Source organism: Scatophagus argus, chromosome 17 (genome assembly GCF_020382885.2).
Source record: "Scatophagus argus isolate fScaArg1 chromosome 17, fScaArg1.pri, whole genome shotgun sequence".
Taxonomy (NCBI): Eukaryota; Metazoa; Chordata; class Actinopteri; family Scatophagidae; genus Scatophagus; species Scatophagus argus.
In genome coordinates this window covers 5,167,041-5,192,318 of record NC_058509.1, presented here as the reverse complement: position 1 = coordinate 5,192,318, position 25,278 = coordinate 5,167,041, and the positions used below count along the sequence as shown (strand labels likewise).

At 43.4% G+C, this 25,278-nt stretch overlaps 1 protein-coding gene across 4 annotated transcripts; it reads right to left on the bottom strand.

Moving 5' to 3' along the window:
• Positions 1 to 924: 924 nt before the first annotated feature.
• ago4 (argonaute RISC component 4) lies at positions 925 to 24,307 on the bottom strand. Of its 4 annotated transcripts, none has more exons than XM_046418387.1 (19): positions 24,109 to 24,307; positions 16,235 to 16,406; positions 15,900 to 16,020; positions 15,352 to 15,533; positions 15,011 to 15,147; positions 13,447 to 13,581; positions 12,553 to 12,640; positions 12,202 to 12,349; positions 11,930 to 12,049; positions 11,517 to 11,678; positions 8,519 to 8,667; positions 7,853 to 8,037; positions 7,542 to 7,701; positions 7,056 to 7,227; positions 6,676 to 6,819; positions 6,258 to 6,392; positions 6,053 to 6,154; positions 4,896 to 5,095; positions 925 to 4,630 (listed from the first exon to the last, which is right to left on the bottom strand). In XM_046418387.1, exons 1-19 carry the CDS (start codon positions 24,125 to 24,127, stop codon positions 4,522 to 4,524), a joined length of 2,640 nt encoding a protein of 879 aa, XP_046274343.1. In that variant the 5' UTR covers positions 24,128 to 24,307; the 3' UTR covers positions 925 to 4,521. The 4 variants fall into 4 exon arrangements, with proteins under 4 accessions (XP_046274343.1, XP_046274344.1, XP_046274345.1 ...); XM_046418388.1 differs by having other exon boundaries at positions 8,519 to 8,652; XM_046418389.1 differs by having other exon boundaries at positions 11,550 to 11,678.
• Between the last annotated feature and the right edge of the window lie 971 nt (positions 24,308 to 25,278).

The following is a 25,278-nucleotide window of genomic DNA, read 5'->3' as shown; positions in this document are numbered from 1 at the left end:
TACATGTCAAGGTCAGACCCTGAGCTACAGTTTACAACAGACCTTCTCGTGTTCTGCAAGAAAACCCAATAGATCCTCAGTGAATATACGGTCTCAGTGTAAAGACAAAAAGTAACTGCACTTCGTACTAGAGCCATTAGCCATTCTTAACTGGGCTCAACATGTCAGCGCACATGCACACCAGTAAACATGCCTTGGCTGTGTGGGAAAGAGAATCAGCTGTTCTTAAATGACCATCAAGGTGAGGAAATGAGTAGCTCATCATCATGTTTCACTGGCTGCAGTAATCATATGGTCCCATTTAGCTTGGCAAAGATCGCCATCTAGTGACAAAGCGCGTGCACACAGACACCTCAGTGTGATCTGGGCAACTGGAGCCTTTTCAATAGCACAACACACCACCTGACATCAAAAATAAGGACACACCAGCTGTATTATAGGCATAAAATACCAATTTATTACTTCGCACATTAACACAAGAATTCCCTGCAGGCTAAACAAAAAAACAAACCAAAAAAAAAAAAAAAAAAAGAAAAAAAAAATGTATTTGAACATGTCACATGATAGCAATAACAGGAGTGAATGGCCCCCAGCTGGGGGCGGGGCTGGAACACAACCCCGCCCACTCACGACCAGCCAGGAAGGGCTCCGTTCACTCACAGAATCAGATTCCCAGTCACAGAACTGGAATGTTCTGGTTCTGTGAGTCTTATTGCTATTGGACGAATCACACACAGCTTCAGAGACTGCTAGCAGAAAAAAAAGAAGAAGAAGAAGAGCAGAGCTATAACAACCCCCCCCCCCAAAAAAAGGAACCAAAAAAAGCAAAAATAAAAATACACAATACACAATGTCAAATTACAAATCCTTTAAGGTATAACAATATATCAAAGTGAGAGGAATTTAAAAATAATTCATGCTCTCTTTCTATTGGGGCACAGAAACAATTGTGGACTGTTTTTTTTTTTTTCTTTAAAAAGATTAAAAAGAGGTAATCCTGCTCCGCTGATGCCATGGGGACCCCTTCACAAAGAGGAAGTGCATTTGCGAGGGGTCAGCAGAGTTGCCATGGAGACAGGAGAGCCCTCACCAAGAGGCGTGGCCACAGGTACAAACCAGGAACGAGGAGACAAAGTGAGCGCTCGCTGCAGTAACCTGGCAAAGACGAGGCGGAGGGGGGGCGGGTCAGGTCTTTCACGGGTCCGCGTTTGAAGAAAGTACCTCGTTTGAATTTGAACGCAACGCAAAGACCTGACCGGCCACACCCGCCTCAGGAAACAGAGTGTACCTCCCAAATTACTGACATTTGTGTAGGAATCTTTTAAATGCATCTTCGAGAGACTGGACAAATATTGCTAGCCTAAAACAGTCCCACTAAATTCATAAACATTTACCAAAAAAAAAGAAAAAAAAAGCGTTTATATTTTTTCTTCTCATAATAAATATGATTCCAAAAAGTTTTTTTTTTTAAATCTTTTTTTTTTTTCTTTTTTAAAGGACAATACTCTGGCATGCAGGCGAGCAAAGTCTACATTTTGTTACTTGAAAAGAAAATTGTCTAAAGCCTACATAACTATTCCACCAAATGCACATTCCCACTGATTGATACAAGCAAATAAAATTAACTGAAAATAAAAACCAAAAGAAGTACAGACACAATTGCGAGAGTAGACCAACAACCACAATGAGTAGAATTATAGCTTTTCCACGTTTGAAAACTAGAACTGGGTTAATATTGCTTTGCAATGTCATGTCATGTTACAAAAACAGGGAGTGATCGCTGATCTGACTGGAGCTTAAATATTGTGAAGGATATCATCATATCATTAAACCATTCCCCATTAGAGATGCCAGATGAATATTTAAATCACAGCCCGCTTGGCTTTGTAAAACTAGTGCACTTTTTAAAAGACCGATCTGCCCCCTTTAAACAAAGAGTTAAACTTATTGCATGCAATGCCTGGACAACACCCTAACAAATCCGCCCCCCCCCGGTCCACAACCACTTCCTGCTCCTCGCCGATGCCAACGTCCACGCCTTCAGCAGGCAGGTGCTCAAACTCATTCGTAGTAAACCTGCAGCTTTACGGGTGGTTTATTACAAAAGGGCTTTCACTGAGCTGTCCCCCCCCGATGAGGCGTGCACGTCGACCCTTTCTCCATTACCTCTTTCCAGCACCAGGGGGCACCACTCGAGCAACTGTCGCCACGGCGCATGACGGCTGTCACTGCGGTTTCCATGGCAACAGCCTGCAGAGTGTTCGTACAGGGGGGTCCGAGGGCAGTGCTTATGCTTACTGTCAATTCATTTAATCCAGTGTTAAAAATGCATAAAAATATGAAACAAACACCGTCAAAGAGAGACTTTAAGATGGGTATACTTCAAATACACAATAATAGAAACTTTTTTTTTGTTTTTTTTTTAAAAAAAAGGTCTAAAAATTAAACTCATTGCCCACGCAGACCGCTTTTATCAAATCCCTTCGTCTGGGTTCACTCTGATTACAGTTCCCGATTGTCTCCATCAAACTCATCGAAACCAGTCGACACCCACTGAGTGATGCACACAGCGGCAGATCTGCTCTACCAGTCAGAGCCTCAAAAACCTACAGAGGAAGCATGAATTCAACCATCCTGGGGCCGACCATCTTCTCACCGTTAACCAGAATGCTACAAAAAGAAAATGTCAATCACAAAAGCTTTAAGCCCCTTAACCTGCAGCTCAACAACTGAAGTCTATTCCTGAAGTCACACTAGTAACTATATAACTGGCTTTGCTGCCAACCGTAAAATTTCATCACAATAGTAACAACATTGACAACAACGATAACAACAACATCAATGGTAAACCACTACTTCTAAACAACAGCTTTTAAGATAACCACAAAACATCTTATATTAAACTTTTACAAATCTGCTTTGTTGATTCGTATGTATAAATGCATAAAGGTACGAGAGATTGAGAGTGCCCTCTGTTGCTTGCCTAGCGTCCCGGGTCAGTGCAATGAATTGGCCAGTATTAACAAGGGAAACCTCAAAAACTATGTTTGTTTCCGGCCCTTGAAACTACTACAAAAAGAAGAGGAAAAAGAGAAAGAAAAGTCCAGCCGCATCATCATAATCATTCAGATAATCAGGTCCAAAGAAAAAATAAGATCCTGCTTTTCATACAGAACGCAGGGCTGATAAGACCAAACTCTGTTTAATGCTTTCAGCCATTCAACAGGTCCCAATGCTGAGCCAGTCACAGGCCAGACCACGGTTGCTACTGCTACACGTCAGACCTGACATCATTTACCGCTGAAATGGATTAAAACCACTTTTGTTTTCTTCCTGGGACTCGGTGATGTTTTGAGGCACAAGGGGAGCAGCTGGCTCCCGGAGGTGCCGATCCCACACATTCAAAATGTAATTCAAAAGCATTTCAATCAATAAGTGAGCCAGGACTGCTACAAATACCCACACCAGCCTCTGCGAGGCCTGTTTTAAGTCATATGTCTCAGTTGCTCTATAGATGTAAATATATGCTTATACGTACTGTATGTGTGAATATAAAAACAAATCTGAGGCATTTACAGCAGTTATCTCCTTGATTTCCCTTTACAATTCAGTGGCCTGCCATGAAACACACATGCACACACAAACGCACTCTCATACAGCAGTACACGTATATACAGAGATGCACACACACGCACACAGATCTGCGTATTCTTCGCTAAGATGGGAGGAAAGTAGTAATGGGCATGACACCCAGGTCACCTCGCTTGTAAAAGACGGTAAAGGAGAAAAAGTTAAAACACACGCTCATAAAAAGGAAAAAAAAAATATATGTGTGTATATATATGTATATATATATAGATCATCTCATTCTCAAAAGGTCGACTCCCCTCCATCTCTTTTCCTGTAGAGTTCCCTCCCCACCACCCAATAAACCCAAGACCTTGTGACAGATTTCGCCCAAAGGGGCTTTGAGGTAAAAGTAGATAAGAGTCCTGCTTAGCTGGGAGAGCTGAAGAGCTGCGCCGACACAGACTGTGCCAATCCACTCCCTCGCTCAGTGTATCTTACAAACACAAGAGTGCAGACATTCAAATAGAATAAAAACAAACGCAAAATAATGGCTCAACTTGTAGTATGTGTGTATGGTTTGCTTTTTTGTTTGTTTTTTTTGTTTGTTTTCTTGTTTTGTGCACCGGAAGCCCTCAGGGTTTGCAGTGCTGGATTGCTGGTTTGAAAGGCGGCTCAAGTGGGAACGCTGGTTGGAGATTGTTCCTGGAAACAAAAACCTGCTGGACATCAGGATACAGTAGATTTCCCCTCGACCGAGAGCCGCTTTGGTGTAGATTTAAAAAAAACAAAACAAAACAAAACAAAAAACAAAAACAATGAGCAGACTGAGTGTGAAGACAAAGAGACAGACTACAAGGAGAGAAAGAGAGAGACTGGCAAATAAGAGATAAAAAAAGACAGGAAAATAAAAGGGAGAAAGCTGTGGGTGGACTGGCTGATGTGCTTGCTAGCTCAGGCGAAGTACATGGTGTGCTGGGTATCATAGTGGATCTGAACTGCCTTGGCCAGCGCCTGGGGGTCCCGGCCGTTACTCTGACCCGACACATGGCTGCCTTCAGCACTGCAACACAAGAGAGACGCAGGGTTCACTTTGACTGTCAGGGACAATATCACATCACAAAAAGGCAGGAAATGGAGGGATGGGAACGGGAATCTCCCCTCTAGTTTCCCTAGCCCGCATTTCTACCATCATCACTCCAAGTCGGAACCGCCAGAAAACATTTCCACATCTTAACGCATTTTAAACACCAGCACACATTCACACACTGGGTTTGGTCCAGCTCAAACACAGCCAGACCTGCCGCAGATATTCAGGGCGGCCTCACCTGTCGTGGTCTTTGTCCACCAGGTGATAGCGGGCTCGGAAGGCCACTAGTCTGGCGTAGTAGGCTGGTGCTGGGATGGAGACGGAGCGCGTGCAGCGGACGTAGGTGTGGCACAGCTGGTAGGTGAGGAGCTGCAGTTCGTCGGCAGTGAAACAGTTGTCATCCCACAGGACGTGGTAGTGGGAGGGACGACTGGTTCCCTGAGGATGGGGCGAAGATAACACGTGACACGTCAGCACGGTGCCGATAATCAGAATCAGAAACCTTTATTGTCATTGTACAAGGAATACAACGAAATTGTAGCAGCCGCAGAGTGGTGTTATTCTACATATAAATTTAAGTATATATAAATAGTGGAGATAAAATAAGAATAAAATACAATAAAGTGCAAGTAAGTAGAAAAATAGAAACAGAGCGTTAATATGAATATAAATATTGTCTATGGATGGATGCAGAGCCGTACTTCACACACGTCAGGTCAGAGTGGTGTGTGTGGTTAGTGTATGTGTGTGTGTGTTCAGTATGGTGACTGCTCATGGAAAAGAGTTTCATGTTATATGTGATAAAGCGCAATATACTTACTTGGAGTCTCAAAACTAACAAATATTTTTGTGACGCTTGGGATCAGGTGCGGTTTGCACACCTGACACCTGCCCGAGGCGTGTTTGTTGGTCTTAATCTCTACCTGCATACAGAAATTACTTTATGTTCCTTCCTTCAGCACAGCTAAGTTCTCCTGTCCAAACTGAAGAGCGAATGTTATCATGTTTAACAAACCAGTGAAGTTTGTTTCCACATTTTTACAGCGACCTTTTAAATTTGAAGGGACAAGTATTTCATGTTGAAAAGACAGTTTGTGGGGAGCGCATCACTTTAAATAACAGCCAAACCATCTGATGGGTCGAAGAAGCATCCAATTCTGGCTGTTTATTGTCAATTAGACATCATTACTGTGGCAACCACAGAGCGAAATTACTGCACCCTTGAGGACAGTATCCCCTGAAGTAACGACTGTGACCATAATTTCTATTTTTCCGTGTCTAAATGTGCCAAATCCATACAGCATTTCAACACTGTAAATGAGAACTGCGACGAGTTGCTGAAACATCTCTTTTACCGCAGAAGCACACAGAAGTGCATGAACACGAACCCCTCACCTGAATCCCAGCGTGGCTGCACAGGTAGAAGTCGAACTCGGACGGGTGTGTGATGGTGCTGTCCACTGTGGTGCCGGCCGGTACGTTACCGCTTTTCCCAACCTGCAGGGGAGGATCGGCAAGATTGTGATCAAGACTCCCACAGTGTGATGCTGTACAACAGAAAGCAATTAAACGCCACATATCAGAGTGAACTCCTACGTACCCTCTCAGCTTTGTCAGAGCAGAAGAGGCGAGTGTGGTGACGTTTCTGAACAACAATGTAGGTGATGCCGGGCCTGTAATCCTCCTCCAGACTGATGCAGGCCTTCCTGATTGCTATCAGCTCCGGCCATGCCACCTGATACAACAAGAACAATCATACAAAAGGGTATCCTATGCAACATGTTCTCTTGATCTACTAATACGGCACAGAGTGTTTCCATCTTTATTTCACATTTTAATTTATTCTGATTTATTCCGTTTGTGGTCTCATCCTTAAATTAAGGTTTTGACAGCCTCCGCTCATAATGAATCACAGCTGCCATTCCTGCCTATTAGATCACATTTGGGGTTGCAAAATCGTGGATAAACAGCAGAAAGTAAATAACTGGTGTAACTGAGAAATACTGCTGATCTCTCACCTGTTTCATTTGTCCCTCTGACACGCCGCCGCGGTAATAGATGATTCGTGTGGGCTTGAAGCGTGTGGACTTGTAGAACTGGATGAGAAGCTCCCGCACCATGTTGGTCAGGTCTTGGATGACCTCCTGGCTGAAGAGCTGCTCCTAAAAGTGACAACAGCAAATGATCGAAACTCAAAAAAAATGAGGAGGGTGCCGTTAACCGAAAGCTGTGTTAAATTAGTAATAATTGATCTTGATCATGTTGACCGGATCACAGCAAAGCACTGAATTAAAAATCTGAAACAACAGACTTATTTTATAGGAATTTCTAAATTACCACAAGTACAAATCAACAATTTGTCAACAGTATGAAAATCTGGACTGTTCACACATGTTACCTGGGACATGTCCTGTCTAGACGTCTGGACTCGCACTGTGGCGCAGTAACGGCTGGGGTGGCCGTCCATGCTGCCCACCACCGCCGCAATGGACGGCTTCTTCCCATCACCTGCTGGAGGGTGTGTGACGTCTGCACCCAGGAAGATGACGGGCTGCTGGAACACAGAGGGCCTGAACCAAAGAACGGACACACAAAAGAAAGAAGAGAGAGCTTCACAGGCCCGTACTTCACATTTCTAATTCGATTTCTTGGCGAAGAAAAGCGCAACTATGAAGACATTTATGTGACGATGATGTGAGGGGAGACAAAAAGATTCAGATGTCAATATGCAAAGCTGTGTTATTACTAACACTTTTTTGCTCTTGACCACATGATTACCAGGGGAGTATTCGTATTCAGAAAACATCTGAACAATCCACACAGATCGAAAGCCAAGAATCTCTCCAGACTTCCATCTGGGCTGTGAAAGCGAAATCACGCTGACCTCTGATGAGGCACCAGGACGTTGTTGATGCCTCCCAGCTTGGCGTTGATCTTGAGGCACAGGTTGGAGAGGGTCTGAGGGGACGTCTTCACTACGTTCTTCACCTGAACACACTGGGTTGCCATGCCAAGCAGGGTGTCCCCCACTCGCTTCACTTCAGCTGTGGACGAAAACAGACAGCCAAACATAAATATCCTCAAAAAAATTCAGATTAAAAACCAATACATGTGCGTCTCTATTCCTCTGTTCCATCCTCACACCTAAAAATCTTTTCACTCATCCACTAAAATACAAAATCACGACTTTCTTACCGTAGACTGGAGTTTTACCAGGCAGGATGACCACGATCAGCTGCAGACCCACATACGACATCTTGAGGTGTTTGAACATGGGCTCCACACTGTCAGCCCCTTGGGCGTATTTACAGAAACACGGCTGGCCTTGAATGGGCATCCCAGCGTCCTTGGAGATCTTTCGCAGCTGGTCAGTGAAGCTCCTATTGAAAAGAATTACATGCTCATCAGAAATCAACAAGTTTGTCTGTCTTTTCCAAATTCAGAGCACACAGACAAAAACACAAACACAGTCACGAGTCACAAACGAGAAGAGCTTAACTGCGCGATTATCTCCCAAATGTGGGCTATATTTAGCAGTAAACACGAGCAAGACGTAGGCGTCCACAGCCACAATAACGGCTTTGTGAGGCTGTACTTAGCATTTAGCTCAAAGCAACAACAGGTTTACAACAATAATGCTAATGCACCAAGATTAAGCTGATGGTGCGAGAAGAAAAGTTAAGGGACTGACAAATTCATCCAGTGGGAGACATGAAAGTCTAAGAAAAAAACAAAAGTCATTGGTCATTGAAAACAACATAAGTTAATTTCAATGGTGGAGCCAGAGGGGGAATCGGGGGATCCACTTCAGGTACAGGTCTCATCACAAAGCCAAACACATCAGCAGATGCCTTGACTCACTTGAGCAGGTCCTCTCGGCACTGTTTCTGAGGAGCGAAGCAGGCCACAGCCCAGACCTTGATCTCGATGCCGGCGTAGAACTGCTTCCCTCTCATGTCCCACACGCCCTGGTTGGGCGTAGCCACGGTTTTATTCTGCGGAGAGAGACCCTACTCTCTTAGTCAACCCCCCGGCTGGATGAGCCAACCCACATTTTGATTTTCTTACCACATACACACACAAACCTAATGCATCGTGACACTGTACAAAATATTCTACGCACATTTAATGGCTTCAGGCTGGTTTTATACATTTTACTGTATCATGTTATTTTATGTGCTGTGCTATACTGCACGTGAAGCATTAATCTTCACTAGACATGTGGTCTGTGCTCAGCTTCGCCTTTCCTTTAGGGGAGGAAAAACATCTTGTTATCACACAAATGCATCCTGGTTTTACAGCCTGCGTCTTGACATGACCAGCAGATCTACTCAAAGACACATCATTAGGTGAGTGCTCCCACCTCGACTGTGGTTGAGAATACAAATTCAAACAGCGGTGGCTTTCAATTAAGTTAACGAGATTTGCCAAAGGCCATTAAGAGCTTTTATTCTCCGAAAGTGACCACAATGAAGCACTGGAGAGCGGTTTGCCAAGAAAATTAAGAACATGTCATTACAAGGAAAAGAATATCTTCAACATGATAAAAGTTTCAGGATTTTAAAACTCTCTTACAAATTACAGGTTGTTATCAGTAATATGCAAAACAACTCATCGCAGTTAGATGTGAAACAGACTGCTGCTTTTCCCATCTCACATGCTGTGCATACACTCACTTTGGGGAGATTTCATTTTTGTTTCTGCAAATACTTTGCATGTGCACCCACATGAGCGTGCCATCTCAAAATGAAAGGTGTGTGTGTGTGCGTGTAATTCATTCATTCATTCAAATGGGAAAAGCTTCCAGTCTACATTTAAGGGCATTTCACTGGAAGCCGATTAGACTCGATATCCCAGCAGGCGAGCGGCCAAGCCTTTCAGAAAGGGAGCGCTGTGATAGGATCTTTGGCAAATTAAACAACGTATAGCTCAGACAGCCAATAAAAGAGATCTAAGCTTGGCACTGGTACATGAGACTAATTTTTTCAGGCAACAATCTCCTGTAATTCTGTGAAGAACAATTGTAAATAAAGCAGAGAGCGATGAGGGGAAAAAAGCTGGCACATAAACTGTGCCAACATACCCACAGGGATCATTAAAGTTTCATCTAATCTCAGCAGAATCATTCACTGCCTATGAATGGGGTGTTATATTCCTGCACCTGTAGTATTTATATTTCATTTTCAGAAGGGAGATGAAGTTTCACATTCACACCACAGGCTTTAAAACCCAATCACTTAGACAGGTTTTTCATTAATGCCGGGTGGCTACGAGTCTTATCGTCCTCCAGCCTTTTTCTTTCACCCCTCACACACAATCCTTGAATCTCAGCTCAGCTTCTCACGCCTAACAGCCAGGCAGTAATGTAGGAGTGAAAGGTCTGTATTTAAAAACAAATAAGGGGATGAAGGCAGATTTCTTGTCCAGCAAAAATACTCCCAGTTATATCTTCTGTTGACAAGCTGGATGCAAATGATCATCTTTCAGATCCATTAGGAGTCTGCTCCAAAATGGTCCGTATGCACCTCCCGTTCAGATCTCCCTAGACAGCCGATTTGAGATTCAGAGAGTTGATCTCGGCAGTCTGCAGCGACTCGCTCCTCATCTCTATTCCTCCAGTGAACGCAACAGGTGAAAAGCCAGGCTTTTATCTGCGTGTACTGCTTCGTGTACACATTTAAAAGTTATGTTTGAGAAGGGAATGAGTATGAAAAGAGATGCACTTAACAGACTGTTGAGATCCACCACAGGATTAAAACACAGGGCAAGTTCCAGGTCTTACAGGTCTGCAGATATTTAACAATGTGAATGTTAACAGTGTGAATTTACCCACTGTGGAACAATAAAGAAAATCTTAATCTTAATTTAAGTCACCAAGTGAACCAGCAGCAGTTCAACTCGGCATACAGAGCTGCAAAGCTGGAGGAGTCGCCTGTTGTCCGTTTTTTCCCCATATTGTCTATTCCAATTTTGAGCTTCTTTCAATGCCACCCTCAAATTTTACTCAAGAAAGAAACACAAGAGGCTCCAGGATCAGTTTCTGGCTACCCGATTTGAATTATTACAGCTTCATTTCATCCGCCAGTTTGGCAGACATCTCAAAATACTACAATACCCACGATCCTCGACTGCTGTTGCTATGGAGAAAATGCCAGTCGGATGCACACATCAGAACGCTTCATAACACTGTGCAGGTGCAGCAGAGGCAAAACACCGCCGCAGGGATTCATCTAGATTTAAAAAGTGAGTTCTGTTAACCTGCAGATTGTATCATCAGTTCATGTGTAACAGAAGTGATGTGCAGACTGGCTCCGACGTCATCCGAAATCCACATGGACACGTAAATCATCCAACGCCACCCACCGAATTAATTATTTTCTCCGACGTGAAGACCCTCACCCGCATGGACATTTCACTCCACCTCCTCCGCTGCCTGTGCACAGCTAGTGGGAAACCCTCAACTTTCTTTTTAAAGCAACCAGATATTTTTTCTAACTCAGTTGTTCATCTTTTGTACCGATGACTCAACCGCAGGAATGTGATCCATCCAGGCCGAAGAAGTGCTCCAACAGTGAGTCACCTCATATTGTCTAGGGAGAAAATGAAGCGGGACTTTTCTTTCCCAGCCAAGGGAGCCTGAAATACTTCCTCCCACTTTGCAACCCCATATCATTTAGTGAAAGAGCATGAGCTCGAAATGGATTCCAATAATCACTGATTTCTAATTTGTTCAGAAATACCCTGTTAAACCTGGATCCTTCCCCTGATGTCCCCGCATTCATGCCCAAACCCACCCACCCAATGCAATCCCAGTTTGGCTTGCGCCCCCCACAGAGTGTGACCCGTGCCCAGTACTCACCCTTCCACAGTCCCTCCCTGTGTCTGTACTCACCCGGCCCCCATACTGCAGCATGGGTGCTGGGAGAACACGCCCCGTCACTTCTGTCATGTCATTGTGCACCACAATGCCAAATTCTTTCAGGTAAGGGTCCGGCCCCCCGACCATGCTGTTACTTTTGACCTAGGAAGGGAACAGAAATTAAAGGGGCAGAATTAGAGAAGAAATCAGACATGGAAAGAAAAAGAACGAGACAAAACTTTGCTTGCAGAACGACGCTGAGTTGATTTGTCTTTGTCTCTCTTTAGGCGACACTGAGTTCATAGCCGTGGCTGTGAGTGGAAAAAATACAAGCCCTTATAGGAAATTAACCAAAATGTGAAAGGCTCCAGCTGCCTTTCTTATTCCCACCCGAAGAGGGAAACAACACTCACCAGTCTGCTGATCTCTTCCTGTCTGTCGGGGGCTGAGCGAGCTGTAGCTTTGATCATGGTGGATGTCTGGTTGTCTGTCAGTTTCTTGATACAGCGCTGGCCTGCTACTATGTTACAGACCTACAGAGAGCAGGAAGAAACATTTCATTACTTGAACAAAACTCAATCAGATAAGAGAAACTGCAGAGTGAATTAAGGAAAAGGGAATGTTAATCGTTGGATTCTACACTAAAATAATGACATTTAAGCATCCAAAGCAGGTTTTTTCTCACCTCCAGGGGAAGGTAGGTGTGCTTCTGTTCTTGCCCTACTTGCAGGCAGGGTAAGTGTGGATACTTGAGCTGCAGATTGTACTTCTGCTTGAAATACTGAGCTACTGTGCACTCCATGGCTTGGCCATTCTCAAGCTGTAAGGGGAACCTGTGGATAAATGAGACGTGGGGGGTGAAGCAAGCCCAAAAGAGCATGTAAAACAAAAACACAAAAAGGAAAAATATGAGCAAAGTTTGGAGTAAGTGTTAAAAGTTCTTACAGTTTTATGACTTTTTGGTACATTATGCAACACATTTGTTGACCTTGCTGAAACAAGAGGGTGAACAAACTGAAGGGCGAACCACACTCACGTTTGGTGGCTGGCAGGACGGCGCGTTACGTTGCACACGCGATACTTCCTCTTCATTTGACCACAGTGTGTGACCTCGACTTTCAAGCCTGTTCAAAAACACGCGTGAAAGGATGTAGTCGTGAAGAGGCAGTAATATTGTCTGACCAACTGCAGTTTCAAATATTTTGACATAAAGTTTAGCATGTCGACATTGCACTCTTCTGTTCCTTGACTGCTGTTTTTCCAGAGCCATGATAAAGACAAATCTTGACAAGGCAGCTGGTTGTGTACAAAGTGTTTCAGCTCTTTGCAGTTTCCCCCTCAACACATTCGTCACAACTCGGCTCAAAACACACACCAAAAAGGAGAGGAGATTTGAGGGAGCTTACATGTGTCAAAGAAAATGTGCAGCAGAAATTCCCAACTGCCTGGTTCGAAACGACATGAAATCTGTGCTTCGTTGTGTGTTTACAATAACAGAAGTGAAGAAGACAAACAGAGACGGGAGCCGAGTGGAATAGAAATATTTCCTGCATAGAAAAATTCTGAACGGGTGTGAACGTCATGGACATATTTTCTGATCTGAGGCAGCTCAGCCCGTGCTGAAAAGGCAGAAAACACAATCCTTTGTCACAATGAGGGGTTAAGAGCAAGTGTTGAGCATCAGTGTGGGTTAAGCAGCGTGTACCGTATGTGTGGCGGGTATACGGCATGATTATGTGTCAGCAGTGGGTGTAGATCCTGTAGTTCTAACACACTGCATAAAAAACAAACATGCATGTGCCCACACCTTTCTGTGAGCTCTGTGGTGAACCTGACACACGGTGAGTCACAGACGCTGCGTGCCTGTCTGTTAACGTTGGCTCCGATTCACCGGTCAGTAAATGGCGGCGTGTTGTGTCTGTGCGCTCACCTCTTATTTCCTTGGTGAATTTGACGCGCTGCGAGTCAGTGAGGGGTTTGGTCTGTTCGTTGATGTTCTGTATATCCAGCACCTCGCACATGAACTCTATCACAGGCTGAGCACGGTAGAAGGCTGTCGCAGACACTGAGGGGTGGAACAGATATGGTATTACTCTGCAAATCACTCCCGTGAAAACAATAATCACAAACAAGCCGGTGAGTCCACGAGGGCGACGGCGCGGCAGTGAGCATCTTCTCGCAGCCCTGATGGACCTCATCAGCATCAACTGCTCAACATCTTTCCACACTGATGGTCCACACGTGGTGAAAAATGAGTGGTTACAGCACAGCGTGCAAAACCATTTTAGTTCAGTTAAAACATATGGATATAAATTAAAGGGCAATTATATGACAAAAGAGCCTTCTGTTTTGTTTTGGTTATTTTTATATCTTGTTGGACATCTCAACTGCCGTTTGGCTCTCAGATTCAGGAACTGAATTCAGGGCAAAAACGTCTTGCGAAATACAGAGTTTTACAATTTCAACTGACAAAAAGCCCTGTGAATGACAAGACACATGCAAGTGGATGCACTGTTGTGGAAATTACATTTGAGGTATAGGAGAGACAAGAGAATGCATTCCTGGAAGCTCAATTTCATTAACACCAGTTTTAAGACCTGCAGATGTGTTTTGTGTGAGACATAGTGTAATTAAACTCAGGTATTTATTTTCTTTATTTTATATTCGATATAAAACTGTTACCCGAGGACACCGAGCTCTCTATCCAGGTTGCATAGCTGCAGATGTATTTAGTGGAACATCAACTACTGCTGCTGTCTTGGCATAAAAGGAAGCAGTAGTTGATGTTTTTGTTTCACCACACAACCAGTTATCACTATGATTATCAGCCATGCGTACAAACACATTAAATCGTGCTGGGCAGAGCGTCAAGATATTAATCAGTTAACAACAAATATCAGCCTGATACAGAATGCTGTACAACAGGTATGTCACATACACTACATAGACAAAAGTATTGGGACACCTGACCATCACACCAACAGGGACTTTAATGACATCTCATTCTAAACACACAGACAGCTTTGCAGCTCTAACAGCTTCCACTCTTCTGGGAAAGCTTTCCACAACATGTTGGAGTGTTTCTGTGGGAATTTTTGTTAGGTCAGACACTGATGTTGGACCAAAAGGCCTGGCTCACAATCCCCATTCCAGTGCATCCCAAAGGTGTTGGATGGGGTTGAGGTCAGGACTCTGAGTGGGCCAGTCAAGTTCTTCCACACCAAACTCATCCAACCATGTCTTTATGGAGCTTTGCTTTGTGCACAAACTGTTTCCACAAAGTTGGAAGCACAGCATTGTCCAAAATGTCTTGGTATGCTGAAGCATTAAGATTTCCCTTCACTGGAAGTCAAGCGGCCCCATATGACACCTGAATTCAATAATAAAGATCTTTGTCCCAGTACTTTTGTCTATATGGTGTATCAACACCAGAACACAGTCACTGTTTTCAAGTTTTATAATGAATGAAATAATTGGCTGCACTCAGGTCTTACCATCGATGTTGAGCATCATATTCCACATGGCAGGACGGACAGACTGATGAAAACCAAACCACACCTCCCTGCCGCCGCCCAGAGGATGGTAATAGCCCTCCGGAGGGGAGAAAAACGAACGCCCCACAGGAGTATACCTGTATACCAAAAAAAAGAAATCTTCAAATCTTTTTTTTTTTTTTTTTATAAAATAATCGGCCAGATCAGCCCAGACAGCAGGAAATTAAGAATTAAGCGATACAGACTAATATACTGTAATATGAAAGGAAGTAACTGTCAGCAGACGTGAAAAAGATGTGGGTGGTGTTTGAGAAAAGGCAGAAGGTGACGAGCGTCGGTACCTCATGGAAGGCAGATGCCGTGTGATGACATCCAGAGCCTGAACGGAGTCTTCGGGGACCTCGTTAAGGTGACCTGACAGGGCTTCCAGGAGCATCTGCAGACTGACCACCGACACCCACTGCAAAGACACCTTGAACGTCTGATCTTTCCCCTCACCTGGCAGAGTCACCTCCAGATCCACCTACAGATGGGGGAGGGGTGAGAGGAGGGACGGGAGAAGGACAAAGGGAGAAACGGAAACAAAAGATGAGGCAGGAGGGTTTGAAAAACAGGTGACAGGGAGAGATTGTCAATAAATACTCGAGGGGAAAGTATGTGAAAAGAAATAGCAAAGCAGAACGATTTTTTTAATTTTTTTTAAAAAGGAGGCAGACTTATTGTTCTGCTGAATCCAACAAGGAAAGCTAAGGAAAAAGTTAAAGGAAAATTTCACCCTATGAACACCTTAACACTTGTTCACATAAGATTTCTCCTCTTCTGAAACTTTAGAGCTCATGGATTTTTTCTTTGTGTACATGCTGAATACACAAGTTTCTGAAATACCAACCCTGTCTCTCCCAATTGGCAGTGGATGTGCTGTGTACATGTTCCTCTTCCCGTCATAGCCAGGCTGGCGGTCTCCAAAGATCTGCATCTTGAAGTGCCGCACCATGGTGTCCACCACTTCCCTACAAGACAGGAGGAACAGGATGGTAAGCAAGAACCACATAATCTAACACTTCCTGTGTAAAAAATACTTGTTTTTTCCCCCCTACATTTACCAGAATCTCAAACTTCTTGTTCCTTGAACATTCTAATGGCTACAGATCTAATTTGCATTTCAGCGTCACTAATATCCAATTCCCTTGTGCGTTTTCTGCTCAAACCCCACTGCAGATTTACCTGTTGACTCTCCGAGGTCGTTTCTCAGGCTTGATGTCGATATCATAGTGATAGACATCAATCTTGGGAATCTGCACCTGGAAGTGGTTGGCAAGGAGCCTGATGGGTTTCCCCACCGTGCCGAGGCCGGGACGCCGCGGAGGCTGAAACAGAGAGGTTGGGGCGGGCGGGCCTGCAGAGAGAGAAAAGTGATAACGCTGAAATCTGCCATGTCAGGTATAGAATTACTGATTTTCCACATGATACACATTAATTAAAATCATTTCAGACTATTACAAGGGCTTTTATTGACATATTGTTTACATACAAGACACAATTCTGCACGTTTTAAAATGTTGAAATCATACATTTAGTCAAAACTGCATGAATTCTGGATCAAAAAGTAATTAACCTTCAAATAAAGCACTTTTGACATTTATTTTAAATGCTCAAAAAAAGGGTGGTGCTTATTTTTGAATTACATGTCAAATCTTAATGATGAATGTGCGCGGCGTAACGCCAAGCTTGTAGCGAACCATCTCATCAGTGACACCTGCTTGAATGCACCAAAATGGCCTCACAGGCCCACTTACACGCTTTGATTGATCCGCAACTCTGGCCCCTGACCTACATGGGTCAACAAGAGGCTGGCGAAACAATGACCTCAAATTATCTTTCAGACCGCCCCCCCAGCCCCACCCAGACACACAGGGCGCCCACCCCTCACGCCGAGACAAAGACCGAGCTCCTCGCAGACAGACAGCAGTGGGGCCATATGGAGCAGAGGCACACAGAGTCTGAGATTACCGTTACGCACAGAGCACGCCAACACGCATCCATCTCATTCACATACACATAATATGCATTAAATGCATGTGCATGTACACAGGTACTCAACACAGATGTGTAGCATAAAAAAGGTGCAGACAATGTGGGAACACAATGTCTCAAGCATGCAAGTCACCACCTTCAAAAGACCTCAGGCTTCGCCTTCATACAAGCGAACCTGATAATGACAAACCATCACTCCCATACATCTCCACTCATCAACATCAGCACGCAGGAAGGGAAGCACACTGTGACGCCTGCTGGGTCTGTCAAAATCCTGCTGTATCTGTTATGGCCTGCCATGCTTCACGCGAGTGTCTGCAACACGCTCAAAGAGGGAATGCATTTAAAACATCTTTTCTCTGATTTTAGTTGGGGCAAAAGCAGACAAAAGATGGAGCGCATTATTAAAAGGAAAAAACTATAAGAACACAGTTAAAATAATATTGTGTTGGTGGTATTGAAGGAGGTTGGAGGAGGCTGCTTAATTCTTTTGTCAACTGACAGCTAAGGGACTGCGGGGGTCCTCCTGAACTCCATGCACCCACACGCTCCAGTTAGCAAGTGAAGCGCGAGAGCACGGACAATCGGGACCCTCCCCATCGCTTCCTGAGAACACGCTTCCTAACATGCCCTCAACTTGCCTGGGCCCCAAATCAGCTCCCCTGCTTTCTGATCCCCACTCCTCCTCCTCCATACAAATAAACCGTTAGCTGGGCTACGACATCATTCAGCTATTCTTTATCATACATTTAGGATACAGTCTCAAATAAGTAGCTATTTATTGCAGCTCTGCTTTTCTTTGTAAGGACTGGGGATTAAAATCATCTGATGATTCACGCTACTTTGTCCTACTGGCCTTGTTACTGATGGAAACAAAAGGCGTACTAAGTCTTCTACGCCGTGCTGGAAGCTGAACAGTGTGTGCGTGCAATCCCACATTATGCATCACGAGCATAGTGAAGTATTTCAAGCACAATGCAATTCAAATTTAATTAAAGTGTATGCACAGATAGCTTTACAATCAGGAAAATATATCTATGGAGGCATTTTGTCCTCGGTTGTACATGCATGTGGTGAACAAAAAAAATAATTAAAAAAAATACTGGAATAAAACGCAGTTCATTATGACCACAAAATAACCACACAGTTGAGTCAAAACGTCTTCCATCCAGTCTCTAAAATGAATACAGGCTTGACTTTTCACAAAGCTGAGACACACTACAAGGACACTGCATTCAGGGTTTCTGCAGGGTTCAGCGAGTTAAAGCTAACACAAGTTTCATCACACGAGGCCAGCAAATATCAATTATCTTCATGCTGATTCAACTGAACATGTTTTTTTTATTACAAAATGTCTGAAAATAATGAAAAGAAAATCACTTTAGAAGAACAGAAAAGCAAGACAAAAGCAGCAAATACAAAAATGGAGGAGCCAAAACCAAAGAATGTTTAGCATTTTTGCTCAAAATTGAGGACAAAATATTTTAAGACTTTGATAAATTGTATTTAAGGCTTTTATTATCTTCTAAGCCGTATCTGAGGTAACAAAACTCTTTGTTTTTTAAGCCCTTAAGACCTGCCATGCGTACTGAATTGTATGATATCGTGCATGGGCTTTTTCCCAGTGCACTATGAGGTCTTCCTCTCTTATATTCTCCACTGCGCTTCAGCAAAATATTTGACTGATGCGCTGAATTGAAACACAAAAATGACATGGTCAAAATTATAAGCCCTCTAATAACTGAGTGGCAATAGTGTAACTTTTTTGATTCACAAGTGACAACAACCTCTTATGGCAGTTTGTAACTGGGCTGGCACATGTCTGGTGAGGGATCTTAGCCCATCCTTCCACGGCAAATTGTTACTGCTCATCAAAATATCACGGACACCAACTTGAACGGCCACCGATTTTTAACAGGATTGAGATCGGGGCTGTGAGGACCACTCCAGGAACTTTATTCTGGTGTCTTTCAAAAAGTTTTGGACCAACTTGAATGTATGCTTTGGGTCACCGTCTTGCTGGAAGACCCAGCAGCAAACTAAAGCTGGACGGGCAGCAGATTTCTTTACATCATCCTTCGAAATTTCAACATAATCATCTTCCTTCACGGTCCCGCGCACCCGAACAAGGGTCCCTGTACCTGAAGCAGCAAAACAACCCCACAACACTAAGCTCCTACCACCATGTGTAACTGTGGGAACTGCCTTCATCAAACATAAGCAACATCCATGTACCCAATCAGCTCAAGTTTAGTCCAATCAGATCAAAAGGACAGACTTCCAAAACTCATTCCCATGGTTCAAATTCTCGTGGAAAAACTTCAATCTGGCTTCGATGTGCCGCTGTGTGAGAAGGGGAGTTTTTCCTTGGACGATAACCTCGAAGCCCACCACGATGAAGAGCCCTCACAACAGTCTTCGTTGAAACATCAAATCCAGAAGAGGCCAGTTAAGCAGCGATCATCTCGGCAGAGATTCTTGCTGACATCTCTCCTAAGTTTTTGAGATCTCGCAGTTTTGACCACGCCCAGGTTTGTTTCGAAAAGAGATTGTCTCTTTGTGCTTTGCAATGATGCGAGTTCCAGACACTGTGAAACTCTTGGAAACGGCAGTACAGCCTTCCCCTTTAAAGGGTGAACATTCACCATCTTCTTTCTGAGTTCCAGAATGCCGAGTGATTGCTCAGGGGGCTAATAATTTTGGCCGCCTCCGTTTTCACTACATTTGGTATAAAGCAAACCTGAAGATTTATTCTAAATTCCAAAATGTACCAAATGGGCACCTTTATATCAATGAATATTTTACTATAGAAAACTTTATGAATGATGCAAACATTGCACAGAATTTCAGGCAAATGTCCCCCAGGCTCCTTGGAGGCTAATAATTTTGACCTTAACGGTATATCCTCCTCAGCTGCTACACTACTACACTTATCAATGAGTCTCACAATGAAATGCTTGAACTCATCCTTCCCTCCACAACCCATCAACTTGCCACAGTCAACACTGCAAACACCACCACCAGGGTTTTGTGTCTGGTTTGGTTTTGCGTCTGCAAGTAACTTAATTTCATTACAAATGAGTCTAACAATTATTTTATTGATTAGTGGATTAACTGTTCAGTGTATTAAAAAAAAAAGTCATTGAGCCCAAGTTAAAGTATTCAAAATTGCTTGTTTGCCCAAAAGCTGAACGTAAAAAAAATTTCTGCCAACTATGAAATGAGACAAAGAAAAGCAACTGAGAAGCTGGAAGTGCTTGCCTGAAAGGGTTAATTTGATTTACGAAAAAGGTGCAGATTAATTTCCTGTCTCTTCAGCTGAGTCTAACTTGTACAATCTAAATGATTGGGTTTGTTTCTTCATTCAGCGACGTCTCAGATTAGTTTGTGCCCAACCAAAATGACAAGTGAATAGAGGGAACGGAAACAAATATACCGAGTCGCCTGAAATGAAAGAACAAATAGTAGAACTGATACCAAACAAGGGGCCGCAAGAAAGGATCAATTCTTATTAAACCACCAAGTCAAAGAACAAAAATAGTGAAAAATTGCCGGGCACAAACTCAAGGTGACTTCAACTGTTTTGTTCAACCAAGAGTCAGAAACCCAAAGATGTTCAAATACCAATGATATGACAAAGAACAACATCAGATCTTCTCAATGAAAAGCTGAATCAGAGAATATGTGGCTTTTTTCAATACTTTTGCTTGGAAAATTAATATTTTTCTTCCCATCATCTAATCGATGAATCGTTTCAGCTCTAACTGAATGACATCAGAACAAAACAGACGATCGACACCAACAAGTTTCAGCATCTACCACTTCAGTACTTTGTACCACCCCATCAGAAATACTGCAGTACTAATACTACAAGGCACATAAGTTCTTGTCAGGTGTATGAATGTCACAAGCATATTCTGACATTTGTGAAAACATTTTATGCCAAGTGTGCTTGATCATATCCCTTTAGCAGCCTTATCAGTCTGTGAATCATTATTGAAGACTAGCATGAAGTGTCTGAATCCTCTTGATGTTAGAACAGAATAACTTATCAATAAAACATTTAAATTGATCAAGATGCAACATAAAGAGACCCTATAAACTAGGCAAAAGGTGGCATTTAGGCCTCGATTTAAACAGCCCGTCAAGCAAGCCTCCTCCATAATTTTATGCTTCTGCTCCAAGTGGAACAGAGCTGCATTTACTCTGAGTCACAGAGGAAGTGAAATTAGCTTTTCCTGGCACAGAAAACATCAGATGCACTGGAGGCCAACAAGTCCTTCTGCTCCTTAAGTATGTAGTCCGAGTTCGCCTTTCAGCCTGGATCCAAATTCACCACCAGCATCTTCGAGGAGCAACACAACATGGCACAAAGATCATGCCCATACTTCTTCTTCACTGATATTGTGCTCGTACCCCCCAAAAGCACACAGAACTTTGCTACTTGTGCACTGTGCAGCCTACTAATGCTATGCGTGTCCCTGGTAACCAGTGTGATCAAGCAGAGAGACCGCTGGGCTTAAGCTAAGCATGAGGACGATGGCTTGGCCTGGTGATGAGTCAGAGACTAGCAGCACTGAGCAGGGCGCGCGCTGACACCCACACCTGCAAATCACCTGGATTAAAAGGTGCTACATCGGACTGTGGAAAAGCAGAAATACTGAGCAAGACCATTCACATGGAGGACATATTCAGCCCTCAGCACAGCAAAGTGTCATTCTGATTTGGGCTTTGACAGATGAGTTCAGATAAAACGCTATGCAACATTCATCAGGCACAAAGTTCTCCTGTGCAGTGCGTGTTGATTGCCAGACTGGCATTACTGATGTTTGCTGAAATAACACCAGTCTATACTAAGATCATTATCAAACGTTCCCAAATAGTAATGGCTATCTATTGTCGTTTCATTTTCCTAAGGGTTTTTGCCTTTTTGCACCCGTGTCTCTGCTGAAGTGGAGTCATGTTTCAGTAACACTCAAATTCTCGCTGAAGTTAAAATTTTTCAAACTTGTGGGGTCTCATTTTTGCCTCAGTTCACACCATTCAAGAGTCTGTCCGCCTCCATTTATGGCTTTCCTTTCACAATCTGGCATTTGTGCATTTGTATCTAGTAGTAGTAATAATGATAAAAACAACAACAACAGCAGCTGTTTTGAGCACCCCAGGCCTTCAAAACATTATTACACCCAACCTCTGGGGGTCCTGTTCACTGTCACACTATAATACAAAGAATAAAAGCGTGTTTGTGTCTGACAAAATCCCTCACTGCACCACTGAACGATGACAAATTCACTTTTTAAATTAAAATCCAGGCTGAGAACACTTTGTTCTCAAGTGGGTAAACGCACGCTGTGACTTGTAGTTTGTCAGTTTCTCTTCAGCCTCTTGAGTTTCAAAGAGCAATAAAACTTAATTCTCATATCGATTATTGTTGTCATTGTTTAGGAAGTACATCACTTAATACTAAGAAAAAAAAAGTGCATTCATCTGCAGGCCAATGTGGGTGCAAAAGGTCTGTCACCAGACTTCATCAAAACCACATGTATGCATCCTCTTTTGACATTGTTAATGCCTCTAAAATAACACCTGCAAGCGCAGCCTAACATCCACACTTCACTTTACAAAAGTAAACACTCATTAAACATCAGTTCTCCCTGAAAAAAAAGAAAAAAGAAAAAAAGGAGCCAGCTGGCAGTAATCTTAGCAGTCATCGGGTGAATTTTGCAATGCAGCAGCTGCTGTCATCACGGATAAGAACCTGATGGCTTGCATTGATTATGTGTGACAACGAGACTGACGTGGCTCACTGACTGACACACACACACACACACACACACCTGTGGATGGTTTTACAATATTGTTGTCGCCACAAACATTCCACCAGACCCTCACAAAGCACCTTGCATTTGTTCAACATTTATTTCAATGCTGCTTTGGAACAAAAGTCCTCCTTCAATAGTGCATCGAGGTTTTCCTAATGTCACCACTTTTCTGCTGGAGCATGTGTGTGTGGATATACAGGTTCAACACAAACACTGCTTCACTATCGCAAAAACAAAAAAAAGTAATCTGCTCTGCAAGCTGCATTCATGTTTTTTTGGACACAACAAAATGAAGAGCTGTTTGACTCTGTATGGGGGTGCGGGGGGTGGTGGTGGTGGTGGTGGTGGAGGTAAACAGACATTTGCATGTTGTGACAATACAAACGCATCGTATCGCCGGCTGTACAGGTGTGTGGTGTGCGGATTTCCACCCGCATGCTTTACCATTAGATGGCTGCACCGCTGCAAAGTAAGTGCCTTTGTTATCATATAGGAGATGGATAATATGGCCCGCAGATCTGATCGATAAAAGCGCCATTCATACTTGCTGTCGTCTCACACATGCTTAAAAACTGTAAATAACGTGTCACGAAATACGCACAGACGCTCATTTAACGCCAGGAACATGTGCTATATTGGCATTTATTTTTGTTTTCCACCCGTCGCTGTCTTCTCGGACGAGGGCAGCCCGAAGAGACGCACTGTTCTTGATGGCGATGGTACAAATTTAGACGTATTAGCAGGAAGGGCGATTTGACACAGGTAGGATATTTTTGTCAGATTTCGACGGGATCGTGTGCCCTCGAACCGGTTTACAAATCGGGTCGTAGTTATGTTGCCAAAAAAGAAACACATCGTGAACAAACATCAACGTAAACACACCACGACGCGGAAGGAAGGAGGAAGGAAGGTCCTAGTTAAATCCCCACTCACACAATGCCAGCCCCGACACGACGAGCTGTGCGTGTTTCAGATAAATAAAACCGCGCAGACACTGCTGGATAATCGACAGAAACACCAACCCCCGCCTCGCACGAACATTAAACGTGGCTTCCGCTAAGTGTAAATAGAGTCATACTAACACATACACAGATACTCGGGCTGGGCCTCGGTTTGTTTTCCCGTCAGCGCGTCGAGGCCTCGCTGCAGCCGCGGCCCCCAGTGAAGCGACGCATTTGCGCACACGCGCCCCACACACGGCTCGCTCTCCCCGCTCGTTTTCTATTTTCTTAAAATTCTTACCTGGTCCGAGCGCTTCCATGGCCGAGGCCTCTCTCTCCGTCTCTGTCCCGGCCTGGCGGCTCCGTACCGACGCTGAAATTGGGGGCGGTATCGCGAAGCTTAAAGTGGCTAATTTAAGAAAAGGGAATATAGATAGATGCGTGGATGACTGCTGACTGGGCTGACTGACCTGAACTATCGCTGCTGCTGCTGGTACTAGGGATTTGTAAGTACGCATGCGCCAGTTAGAAGCCCTGGAACTCAGTGTGCGCATGCGTAATTTGCTGTACCGCACTGGTGGATCGTTATTGAACTTTAATGATCGCAGCCAGTGGGTTGGCAGGAATGTGCGGGCTGTAACGGAATATAGTCAGACTGGTTATTGAATACACGTCCTTAACAGATAGAGTATAAACCTAAAAAATACCTCAAAGTGGGAATATAAAGACACACAAGTTACATAACCAACATCACGTGAAGTAAAGTGTATGAACTAATAAATAGCTGGGACAACAGCAGTGGTAGAAAAGGTAATTAAAAGGGAAAAGTAACGCAGTCAAATAAATTTATGTATTTGGCCCTGCACTCAGACACTTAAGTATCAGCTGTAGTTCTTCAGTGGGCTAAAGGTAATTAAGTACAAATAATTTTGTATAGTGAGTTTGTTGTCACATCACTTTGGATCAATGCACAAAATAATGTATTTTATAGGCCTACAGTAATACACGGTATTCTGAAATAGGCCATTTTCCATAATGTCCTTTACCTCCTCATAAAAGATTTAATGCAAGTTTTTTACTTGTAGACTGCACTGTGGCATGACTGCTTTTAATAAATGAAATGATCTCAGTATTAAATCTACCACAGAGTCAGGTGCTTTCCTTAAGTAGTTTAGCTTAAATAAAAGTAAGCCTATGTCACTAAAACGTAGTAAAGTGTTTAAAATAAAAGCACTCTAAGGAAGAAAAGTTGCCCCAGTGTGTCTTGTGTTATGCCTTTATTTATTTTTTATTTATTTATTTTTTATTTTTATATATTTTATTGACACGGAGCTAATTTGACCTGCTTTACGTTCACTGGGAATTTACAAATGATAATAGTTTAATCTAAGAATCAAAAACTCATAGTGATGATCATTACCAGCAGTTAAATTCATTAATTAGGCTATGTATGTCAGGAAACGTACATAGC

Coding starts and splice junctions, on each gene's coding strand:
- ago4 (XM_046418387.1), bottom strand. Junction 12,350..12,552: donor CGTCCTGCCAGCCACCAAAC/GTGAGTGTGGTT, acceptor ATTTATCCACAG/GTTCCCCTTACAGCTTGAGA. Junction 6,393..6,675: donor CAGAGGGACAAATGAAACAG/GTGAGAGATCAG, acceptor TTGTTGTATCAG/GTGGCATGGCCGGAGCTGAT.